At 37.5% G+C, this 12,301-nt stretch overlaps 1 protein-coding gene across 2 annotated transcripts in view; it reads right to left on the bottom strand.

Moving 5' to 3' along the window:
- The window catches only part of ARFGEF2 (ADP ribosylation factor guanine nucleotide exchange factor 2), a 39,262-nt gene that overhangs the window by 16,988 nt on the left and 9,973 nt on the right, over positions 1–12,301 (bottom strand). The window contains exons 5-21 of one of the 2 annotated variants that reach the window (XM_050907088.1): positions 11,262–11,441; positions 10,613–10,832; positions 9,858–9,929; positions 9,416–9,564; positions 8,874–9,004; positions 8,098–8,332; positions 7,734–7,833; positions 7,368–7,507; positions 6,124–6,232; positions 5,423–5,624; positions 4,550–4,661; positions 3,753–3,958; positions 2,753–2,837; positions 2,490–2,661; positions 1,182–1,333; positions 872–1,000; positions 335–493 (exon numbers count right to left, since the gene is read on the bottom strand). In XM_050907088.1, the coding sequence (XP_050763045.1) occupies positions 335–493; positions 872–1,000; positions 1,182–1,333; positions 2,490–2,661; positions 2,753–2,837; positions 3,753–3,958; positions 4,550–4,661; positions 5,423–5,624; positions 6,124–6,232; positions 7,368–7,507; positions 7,734–7,833; positions 8,098–8,332; positions 8,874–9,004; positions 9,416–9,564; positions 9,858–9,929; positions 10,613–10,832; positions 11,262–11,441 (2,553 nt within the window). The remainder of the gene's footprint in view (positions 1–334; positions 494–871; positions 1,001–1,181; positions 1,334–2,489; positions 2,662–2,752; positions 2,838–3,752; positions 3,959–4,549; positions 4,662–5,422; positions 5,625–6,123; positions 6,233–7,367; positions 7,508–7,733; positions 7,834–8,097; positions 8,333–8,873; positions 9,005–9,415; positions 9,565–9,857; positions 9,930–10,612; positions 10,833–11,261; positions 11,442–12,301) is intronic. The other variant, XM_050907089.1, reaches the window with a different exon arrangement.

Here is a 12,301-nt window from a genome sequence, read left to right as displayed (position 1 = left end):
AATTCTCTGAAGTCAAATGAGATTTTAATATGGTTTTAATTCCATATCAAAAGCACCTACAAAAATTACAATATTGGTTACACAGTGTCTATAAGGTCTGCCAAAAAAATGCAGTGCATTATTTTATATATATATGTGTGTATATATATATAGATAAATATATATAAAAAACCCACTAACAAAATAATGCACTTGCATCCACATTTTAAACAGGGTTCTGACACATGCTGGGAGCTAATGCAGTTACTAAAGACTGGAATTAGTAGAAGAACAAAATCCTGCAAGTTTTCAGAGGACAACACAGTTGCACTATTTAAACTAATCAAGTTTTTACCTCATGCCAAGAGTTCCCAAGATAGTTGCCATCTGTGTGAGCGACTGTAATAAGCGTCTTAATGGTATCTATGTTCTTCTGTTTCATTTCTGTAATACTGGAACTGGCGGTCAACAAGGAAAAACGAGCAAGGGCCTGTACATAAGCATCTCGTTCAAGCTACAAGACATAGAAACAAGCATCATAATCAAGTGCCTGAGGAGCTAGAGAAAGCTACTTGTCTAGCATGACTACACAATTTTCCTTCTATATATAGTTGGCACTATTAGAGCACTTTCCAGCTGAAGGAGAGTAGGAGGCAAGTTAGCAAATGCTCTTAATAGAAGAAGACTCGGCAAAAAAAGGAAAGCAGAGTCGAAGAAAAGCTTGACGGTATCAAGATCTTAAACTAAAATGAGATGGTAATATTTTATTTTACCATTTCAAGAAAGTAGATGAGACACTTCATTTTCTATGTATAAGTTGTATGCAATTCTTCATCTCCCTCCCACAGCCTACACTGCCCTTAGCAAGCCCCGTGCTAAGTCTTATACAAACCTGCATTCCAAAGATACAGGCTATTCTAATTGCACATCGTATTCCTTCCAAACAAAGGGATGCAACTTCTGTGTCATCACAGTTCTGCAAGCCAACGCTGTAAGCTGCCAGCAATGGAGTCCATACAAGCTAAAGAAAGGAAGAAACTAAGTTCAGAAGTCTATTACGATTTTAGCCCAAAACACTAGGTAACTGAAACCACATAGATCCAGAGTCCACCTGTTGCATTACCTAACTCTTCAGAGTTATTTTCCACTTTTTTCCATACTTAAAACTCTTAGCAATGAAGAGGCAAGAACTTCACACTCACTTTGAACATGGGTCTGACATGATCCAGATGAGTGGCGCTAGTAAAAGGAGCCTTCGCATGGCTTACTGCCTCCATGAGGGCTTTAGCTGTTTTAGCCATTTGTTCCATCTCCAAGTTGTACAACAACCTCCGCTGCTTCTCATTAGCTACACCTAAGGGGAACACCACACAGTGTGCATTGGTTTCTTTTTTATAAGAGCACATTCCATGTCTTCGCGTTGAGCATCACAAAATGTCAAATAAAGGCATTGCAAATGAAATCTAAAGATAAAAATCTTCCAGAACGTTAGAATTCAGGAGGCTGTCATAGGTTGCAAGCAAGGAACTCCAGCACTAAAACCCACACCCCAACTTAACACTTTATTCTATACAAAATAACTAATTCAGCCCTTTATTATATGCCACATGTTATGACCTAATCATTGGAAGTCAGAGAGGCATACTCTATTAAGTCACTCTGCCTCTAAAAATGGATGGAAAATCCTTCATCTTCTTAGGCTGACATCCTCAAAACAAAACTAGCCCTCACCAACTTGATAAATAAATTAATAACTTAGTGTTTCTTTATGCTTATACTAAAGGTTGCAACTTCAATTTTCAAGCAAATCAATTTTGTTCCTATTTTGATCTAGGAAATTTGCAAATAGCATGGAAAACACTGAAAACACCACTATGCTAAAGATTCAGAATTCACTAATTTGAATTACATTAATACCAGCTATTCTGAGTAAAAGCAGAGTACATCTGGGGATACTGGTTTCTAGTGTACACTACACACAGAAGTCTTCATTTGGTCTAGATGAGGACAGGTGACTACAGATCATGACAAACTCTCCGATCTCTCTCTTTTTTAAACATTATCGCAAGGACTGTGGCACTTACCAGCCTCTGAGCTATAACATGCTACCGATAGGGACACAAAAAAAACCAACCCAAAACAAAACCCCACCTGTTGCCTGGCACATAAAAACAAGAAGTTAACTTGCAAAGTAAGTGCCACTTGCAGTTACTGTACTATTTTCCCCCCACGCTTCCATTTCAAAAAAAACCCCAAATCTAGTTTCCAGTGCCTCTCTGCAGCGGTGCCAGATGCACTTACACAGCTATATTTCCATCACAGAAGTAGCAGTATTAAGTAATAACTGAGCCAGTTTCATTCCAAATATCTATATTAGCCATTCTAAATGTAATTCACGTATTGCACAAAGATGTTTTCAAAAAGGGATCTGAACTCCACTATGCCATCCTGAAAGTTACTGCAATAGTTCAAGTGCACTGTGGTCTTTCCAGTTTCTAGTTCCTTCTTACTTGGTTTACTACACTTGGTTGTAATTGCGTATTCTTTTGTCTCTTTCATCGCAATTTTCTTTCCTTCTATTTCTTCATAGATTGTGGATAAATACTCTACTGGTAGGTCTTTACTGTCATTGATTCCTCGATTCATTTTAATGTATTGCTCCTTTGTCATTTTATTCTTTACCTGTAAAAAAGAATGGAAGTTGGATATCAGATTTTGAATGAAAGTTCCAGGGAAATTTGAACTTCTACAAGTTTGTTTTTTTTATTTCTACCTGTGGACTGTGCAAGTCTGTAGTCAGCATTATAATGGAGTATGCCAAAACATAGGCAGTGTCAGCACTAGCAAATAGTGTTTGCCTAACGGAGAAAAAAAAACAAAACAGGTTTTTAGAGCCCTAATTCCTCAATCCATTAGCTCTATTTCTACACGCAAGAAAAATACCCAGAAGTGCTATGCATTCAACCAAAGAGCTAACAGAGCCTAAAATTAGTCTTTAGGAACGCATGAAGCCCCAAGTGTTTTAAAATGCAAATAAAAAGGGAAAAAAATATGAAAGCATCTTCTTCACAATGTTGAAAACTAGCGACGACTGGCATTTTCAAGTACATTCCCAAAAGATTATACACTATCCTTTTTGGGTAATCCTACAAAAGCTAAAGAACAGCTTATTTTTCAGTCCCAGGGTTTCATAAAGAATTATACAAAACCAACCCAGTGATGCACCAACTGGACTAAGGAATGGGAACCAATTAAGCCTGAACACCTAGCTAAACTTCAATGCTTATTGCATTAGAAACAATAGCAACACTGCCTACTTGATGTCAACTAACAGACATACATTTTGTTCAACGTCTAATGGGCAAGCAAAAACATGTGTAACATCTTATTAGCTATTTATGCCATGTATTTTTAATTTTAGCAATTGCTACTTCTTATTACTGTTGTTTACACTTGACTGATCTACATTTGTTTAAAAACAGAACAGCTAATACAGAGACAATTTAACATACTTAGGGCTTCCCTCTTCCAATAATTCTTTCTAGGAAGTATTTGGGATTTAATGAAATGCCAGCATCAGTATACTTTCTATCCAAAGTTTCCATTTTGCCTAGCTGCTGAAGAGGGTCAGCACCAACATTAGCAACAAGATCTGCTCCTCACGCAAGCCTGTAGAAGTTCTGGACCTCGTGTGAGTTGCACCTTGCCCCCAAGGGCCACAAACAATACAGACATTCTTCAGGCACTTCTCCAATACAAAGGTTTTGAATTACCGTTGGTTGCATTCAATATATCTAGCAGCAAACTTCTCCATTAATCTATCGATCTTCTGGGCTTCACCTGGCAGACGAAAACCTTCCAGAAATATACGTAGAGCAGAGACAAAGTCTTTTCCACAGAAATCAAGCTGGTCCACATAGGCGTACATCACTTCCTTGTTAAATTTGTTGCTTTCCCCAAGAAATTCCCCTACTTGAGTCTAAAAACACAAGAGACAGTTATTACTGTGTAATCCAACTGCCAGCTTTGCAAGAAAGTTTATAGTACAAGAATTGCACAGCTGTCAGTTTTGTAAGACTGATACACTTCACTGAGCAGGCAGAGCAACCGTTAGAGGGATGACAAGAAACCAGCGTCAGTAGAAGTGCCTTTGGTCTGCATATTCTTGCTTCCCTCACTTCCCGAGGCAAGATGTGCATTACTTTAGAGCCAAGGAAAGGTGAACTGCACCCAATTTCACGTGCAGTAGAGAATGCTTTGCCACTGCAGTACATGATACTCCTTTGCTGGCAAGATGCTGCTAATGTGGCTATAGATAAAACGCGTGTTCCCATTTATGGGGAATCCCTTCAGCACTTTATTGTAAACACAGCTACTTTACTAAAGAGCCTGGGACAGCAAGTAAATAGAAAGCAGTATTGGTATTAAGTACCTTCACTAGAACCCTTACACTTTCAGTTATCTATTAATGAAATATGAACTAAAAAGAGAGTGCAAACAGACATCAGAAGACAGGGGAGAAGATGATGGGGCAAGAGTATTAATTATCTTATGTTGCATGTAGTCTTACAGAACAGAGGCGTTCTTCTTGGTGCAAAAATTGTGCAATGTCCTCTGCTGTAGTGCCAAGCATTCCCTGTTCCTGTAGATATTGTATTCCTCTCTTTGGTTTTTTATTAAACCTATTCAGACAAAAACATGGGGAAACTGAGACATACAACTGAAAAATATCACAGCCTATAAAATTTTAGCTTTACAGAGCCCTTCTAAACCAGATTCTGTGCTGTAGCTCTATATCTTTTTTCCTAGTTAGAAAAAAGTCAAAGAATGTGCAACAACTGTATTAGCTATATCACGCCATAGGCTACATCTCAAGGTACATTCAATTGCTGATAAGCTTAAAAGTTATTGCTGGAAAACTCACTTCAAAACTGATCCTTTTGAAATATTAAGAGTTAGAGAATTTCCATGAAATGTTAAAAATGTTGCTGTTAAAGACCTTTTTATAGCATTTACAGAGATAAAGACCTTCAAATTAATGAAAAAGAAGTAAAGCATAGCTGAACAATGATTTAATTCTCCAAACTCTATTTCAATAGAAGACAACAAACTGTGTAAGAGCTGTAACACAACATTAAGCCTGCCTGCTCAAATCAATTTCTTTCTAGGTATACACACACCTTCCTCTCTTGTGCAGCTGAACCAGCACAAAGGAAAGCTGTGAAACCACCCTCCACTCCACCCAAGATTTTACTGAATTCCTTTTAACTACAATAGCCTCCAGCGTTAGCTTTTGACAACAGCAGGCAAGAGTCTTCAGCATTAAGATCAATCTGGAAGTGTCCCTACAGGTTTGACTGTGTAAGACCATAAGAAACAATATGGTTGTACACATAGTATTTTTTACTAGTGAACTTTTATTTTCCTGTCATACTGGACTTACAGTTCTATCCCATGTTCAATTATTTCCTTTTGTTGCTTGATGACTTCAAATTGCTCAGGATCATCTGGGACAGCAGTCTGGGTACCAACACTTCCAACTCCTGATGACACAGTGGAGTCCAAGGAACTGATACTACTCCGTCTCCCTCCACTCTCAAGGCATTTACCTTCAGCCATTTCCTGTTCAGATGGTTTATATGAACCTATTTATAAACAGGGCGAGACTTAAGTTATCCTGTTCAGTCAAAAGCTTTTAGTTATAAAACTTTAGTAGAAATTTATGAGTCAATATTCTTATCATGTATACTTTTTGGCAGTCTACACTACATGAAGATGCTATATTGATGCAATTCTAAAATAATCCAACAAAAGGCAGAAAAGCAGCAGCAGTTATGGAGAAATTATTGCGCTTCAACTTAGTAACTGCAAGATTTGTCAAGTTTTGTTCTACATAAGCCAGCTTTTACAGTGTAGAAAATGGCCTGGCTAAAGCTCTTAAACAGAACCTGGTTATTTGAACCAGACACTTGGAGAGTTGGCTACTGCAACAGCATTAACAATTGTTTGTAAAATACTTCATTTGTATAAACAAATCATTATGTAAAAACCTAGTATCCACACTTCTGAGTAGCTTCTAAACACTGAATAAACACAAGGACAAACTTATTAAACAAATTAGTCTCCATAAGGAAACAATCTTACCCAAGCTAGTCTGATGATTGGGGTTCACGTAAAGGTCTTTGCTCCATTCTACCATACATTTCAAAATAGAAACCAAACATTCAAGTCCTTTTTTCCTCAGGCTTAGTTCCTAAAAAAAAAAAAATAAACAACCAAAAAACAAACAAAAAACCCCCAAAAACCCACACCCACAAAAAAACCCAAACCAATATATGTATATCCACAAGTTTTTAGAAGACATTACATCACACCATTCAAATCTTAGAAAGTTTGTCAGTTAGGGGGAAATCTATCGGTTATACAAAGTTTCTGCCCCTTGACTATTTAGGTTGGATACATCCGGGCCAAAAGCAACCATAACTAGACTGACACCAGAACACATTCCAGCTGCTTTAAGCAGATGGTCTACCTGACAACTGATGAGCACAACCAAGGGGCAATATACACCAAATCCTAAATGCAGCCCCTTTGTTGTATGAATGATTATGACCATCCAGTAAGTCTCTATAGTGTCAGATCTCTCCACAAGCAAGACAAGTGTCTCGCTACCTTTGCTGTACAGTAAACAGTTCTATTCAAAATCTGAAACAAAAGTCTCCTGGTTTTTACTTCTATTTTCTGGTGACAGGACCACAGGGGAAGGGGGGGGAGGCACGGAAATCAAGCAAGCATTGATACAATTCTAATAGAAGGTGTGAGGTGCACTCAGTTCCGAGACCGACACTGGCACCAAGTTCACTTCAGCCCTGAAAGCCATTAGGCTGGCTAGAAAAACAGTGCTGTAGGAAAAGGCCAATGTCAGAAATATCTGCCCTTTCTGAAAGCAATCTATACTCCACCTTCCCTCTAAGGACTGTAGTGGGGGAAAGTATAATTTTAAAAATAAAATACTTGTGGTGGAGAAATGGCACAAAAAGTTTGTGCAAAACAAACACAAGATGAAGCTACTGCTGGTTCATAAGCCCCAGGAAGAAAGTCATTTAAGTAAGGCAGAGAAAGGCTCATTTGATTCTCTCTCCCATGGCAGCCCAACAAAAAAGTCCAGAACAAGCCTAGCGTCACAATACAAATATGCAGCAAAATCACCAAGTAAGTTAATCGTACTGCTTCAGCATCCAATTGCAAATTAGCTAACTAATAGAAAGTAATGTCAGTAGGTTACAGACAACACGAACCACTGGAAGCATCAATAATGATGCAGAGACAGCACCATTTATGAAAAAAAAAAAAAAATAGTACCTTATCTTCAAAGCTGTTTTTCTTACCTGTAAAGGCGTCATTCCCAACTCATGCCCACTTCGTCCCTGTGCGATTTTGGACAAATCATTTACAAGGCGTTCAAATATATTAGCAGCGTTTAAATCACAGTCATAGTTAACATAAATATCCACTACACACTGGGCATCTTGAAAATAAAAGAAAGTGCAAGTATTAGGATTCAGTGTAATAGCATTTTCAAAAGGAGTCACCCAGTTGGAGCAGGCAGTGCGGATGAATCCAGACATTTAACCCAAGCACTATGGGATCAAATTCAATTTTTCACACTTAAAAATTATATGTGGCATCTGTCTTCAAAATAATTTTCATCTGCTGCCAGAGCAAGTGACTGCTTTTTACAACAATGGAAATACCTGCACAAATTCTAGTCAAAGTCTGAATCACCATCCATTTGTGTTCAAAGGAGCTTGAAGAAGTCTCTAGAATATTCAGGAAGATCTCTTTGAAGAACACCTGCAAAATAAATGAAGTAAAGGACCTGATGATCTGAAACTTAGTAGAACCATGTCAAATGTACAAATTAGTTTCTATTCAGTAATTTCTCTTGAAGAGTATCATCTCGTGCATATTAGAATTTGAATACAGTACTAATATACTAGTTTAGTAAGCAAACAAAACTAAGACATTAACTTCTAAGTTCCAGCTGGCTTCTTATCATTGCAGTATTTTTATTTGAGAACTAGAGCATCATACAAATGATAGATAAAAGTCTCTCACCTCAATCTGCATTTTTAAATGGGTCTTAAAATTCGAAAGCAACGTGAGAAAGATGGCAAGAGAGAGCTCAAATACATCAGGAACAGAAGAGACTCCATTTTTAGATAATGCTACACAAAGATATTGCTTGATTGCATTGATGAACATTTCATGTGTCCTGAAAACTGGACCAGCATTCTGCAGTACTGAGAGAAGAAGCTGGAGAGACACTATCTTAGAACGCAATTCATGGGATCTGGAAAAAATTCAACATTAAATATATTTTTATTGTATTACTGAATACATACTTGTATTCAACACGACCACTATAGCATTTCTTCTATGTCAAGAAGAAATGACTGCTCTTTTAATTCATTTCAAGGTCGGGGGCAGGAGAGGTGGAAATCAGCCTGCAAGTGATTTTGGACAACGTCTACCATGTTAATTTGATATTTTCCAGGAGCATTAACATCTTAGACTAGGATAAGGATAATAGAGGCAACTCGGTGCTACTAAGAAGCATTCTCCCACTCTCCCATCAAAAACTTCACACATACTATAGTCAAGGCCACTTCAACCAGTAAGATTAGTAAGCCCATTACACCAAAAAAAACCAACCCCCTTCAAGTATTAAATTTTTAATAATTTGAAGCAAGTTTCAATCCTAGATTCATCAAGCTAACTGAAACAAGGGCCTGACAGGTGAATTTTGAATACCTGTTTTACTATGCAGAAGCTACTTAACTGTCTCCAAAAGCTACCTGAAAAGGACAGTGTAATAAATACAGTCTCATTACTTGGGATCTGGTGGTCCATCACCAAGTGGTTTCATTGAGAGCTTGCACAACGACCTGAACACGAGGAAGGCATCCTTTTGTAGAACATGGGAAAATTTGGCAGCAGCTTGATGTCCAGATACATCTGTTTCCTTGAGGGCAAGAAACAAAACATTAGATCCTCAGTGAGACAAAGGAACAGAGCAATTAGGAAGATTCCACAGCTCCTCTGAGAATTAGCTACAGATTAAAAAACCAGTACATTTGGCAAAGTTTAAACTAAACCTAAACAGGACAAGTGTTCTGGATCTTTTCACACATGTTAACTGACTCTTCCCCTCCGCCTCCACCCTGTATTAAAAGACAATGAACAATCAATTTTAGAACAGTTGTTTTCAGTATCTACTTAAATTGCAGTTGCTGCTTCCTTTTCAAACCTGAGCAGGACACATACATTAAAGCTTCTGTCCCGTCCCTTCCCCAAATCCCACTGTATTAGTTGGCATGATAAAAACATTTCTTCCTTTCCTCAATATACATTAGCATCCAGTGAAGATATTTACCAGATTATCAGTGGAGGAAACAGATTGCCCATCATCTGGAATCCCGTTTGTTTGTACATTTTCATTACTAGAGCCAGAAAGAGCAATATCTGCAGTCCCTAATGCAGGTAGAGCCTTAACTGTTTCTGTTACTTGCTTTTCTTCAGCCACTAAATGGGAAAAAGTAAAACTGATTAAAATCACTGGTTGAGCTTTATCATCCCATGACTTTGTGAAGCTCTACAACCAAGTGGGACAGAAGCAGCACTGGTAAACTAGAAAGTTTGTCAGCTACCAGCAAAAGAAGAATATTGCGAGACAATAAAAACCTGTTCCTACTGCCTTAGTAGGTGTTCTTGACAAGACACTTAGTAACAAAAAATAACTTCTATGCTTTTATAATCACAGGAATAAAAGTTTGACAATACACATGCATCTATTTTACTTTAGAAGACTTTGCTACCTCTCACAGCTGATTTGACCACATCTTCCAAGATGCCTTTAACCATTTCCTTTCCCCCATCAGTTGTTTCCTCTAATGAAACACACAAAGAGATAATTTTAAGTTTAGTACTTTTGTTTAGGAAGAAGATGGAAAGGAGAAACATGACAGAGGCAGAACGGTTAAAAATTATAGATTTTCTTTAGTAATCCTCCTCTAAAGCCATTTCCAAGAAGTCATACAAAAATACTCATTGATGTTATTTCCATTGTTTAAAACAAAGCAGTGATATTTTTAATGCAGTGATTTTGTCATTTGTATTTATCAACTGTTACGAACTTTTAGTTTTGGAATATCCTACATTCCTACTTTGGATACAGTATATGCTTATGATAAGGTCTTCATAATACACATTATTTTTACCACAGGACTTCAACTAACTCAAAATGATTCTGTCACCTTCAACATACCACGATTATTCTCTTTCTTTCCTTCCCCTTTATCAACCTAATCAAGTCAAATTACATTATAATTCTATACACATAAACCGTATATAGTTGTACTAGAATTCTAGGGAAAACATGCGCCTTTCTTCAATGGTTATAGTGTTGTAGACAAGCTAAGGATGGCCTGTATACGCTGAATAACTACTGAGAAAATGCAAGCATGATTTAAGCCAATAACCCCAGTCACTTCTCCCCAAAATAGCCTAAAAGAGCATTTTCCAATAGAAACATTGTAACTGAAAGCAATAGACACAACCTATTCTTGTTCACCTGATGCTGAAAGCGTCAGATCCTGCTCCAACTTCAGATCTTCGTTTTCTGCCCTCTCAGGCTCACCGTTCGTTAATTCCACACTTACAGGAGCAGTGGGTTTGCCTTCCTGATAGCTGTGCTTTAACTGGCCAATCTTCGGAGACTTGGACACCACTTGAATTGCAGGAGACTGGGATTTTTGCTGATTTGTTTTTTCTATTTCTCTGGATTCTTGTATCTTGAAAAATCAATATGAAAAAGTTAATCTAAGGCACAAAACATAAGGGAAAACAGATGTCTATGATGACTGATGTTCCTTTGTGAATTCATGTGTTAACAAGAAAGAAACAGTGAAAATACAATCAGTTGGCCAGTCAAATTAAGAAGATGCTCTTCAAGCTTATTTTAAAAGCATCCCATCATTTGTTTATATGAAGCCATTTGGCAGAAACTACAGTGTGAAACCCTGTTATCAGCAATAAGCTTCATATTTTATTTTTAATCAGTCAGTATGCTTCATTGCAGGATTTGACATTTTTCTTAAAAATTACAAATCAATAGATATCCAACTACAATGACAGACCCATTAAAAATAATAATAAAAAAAGTTTTCTGTTCATTTGTCAAGCCTAAACATTTGAGATGAGCAAAAGTAATAGTTACATACAGCTTGATTTTCCATCCGTGTAAAAATGACATTTAACATCTGTGTAAGGGTAGCTTTGGCAGTTGTCTGATTAATAAGGTTTTTACTGGCCAGATAGATGTTGTAACAGGTTCTAACAGTCTGAAGAATTGTTCCTTCATGAATTTCTATATACGGAGATGTTACTGCAGTGAGGAGAGCCTGAAAAAGTCCACAACACAGTAAAAATGAAATCTAAGCAAGTAGGCAGCAATACACTTCATGCAGGTCTTCCATAATAGTCAGTGGGTTTGTCATGAAACACATGTATCTGTTTATAAGACTTTATAGGGAACTTCTAGTTCTCTGAAACAACATTTCAAATCAAAGAAAGTTTAATGGAACTTCCACATATCTCTCTTCTCTCCTGAACTGTTTAAGTGTTTTATCACAACTAATTTTCCACTAAGGGAGATATTCTACCTCCAAACGAAACAGTTACCATTATATTCTATGGCTGAATTTCTGTGAAAGGGCCAATTGGTCTATACTGCCACCAAATTAGATTATTAGAAGGTTCACCAACTTCTAACCTCAGCTATGTTAGCCCAAGTAGATTTCAGAACCAGAACACACACCACTGGTACTACTACACCTTGTTGAGAACATATACTGCAGATCTCTGGAAAAACGGACATGAGAGAAGACAGGCTAGAGCAACAGGCCATGATACTGCATCACAGCTACCGTGCCTTCAGTTGAAGGCTGATAGCAATTCACTGGCCTAACGAATGTGGGCATTACTAGTCTAGAAGATGAACATCAAGCTGCCTGCAAGATAAAGTATCCAGGCCATGGCTCATCCCAGAAAGAAGGACAAACATTTATAAAGTATTCCCTTATGTTCTGTTTCACCAAGAGGAAACACATTTCACATACCAAGTCTGACCTGATGACAGCGTCTCTAAATTCAATGACACATCTAACAGTGTAAGAAGTGGAGAAACTGGGCCCTAAGCAGTGCTCCGCATTAAATTTTTTTCAGTTTCAAAGACAGAGAAAGCAAATCAATATTGCACCAA

This window comes from Gymnogyps californianus, chromosome 17 (assembly GCF_018139145.2).
Source record: "Gymnogyps californianus isolate 813 chromosome 17, ASM1813914v2, whole genome shotgun sequence".
Lineage (NCBI taxonomy): Eukaryota > Metazoa > Chordata > Aves > Accipitriformes > Cathartidae > Gymnogyps > Gymnogyps californianus.
This window is presented reverse-complemented; position numbering and strand designations above follow the sequence as displayed.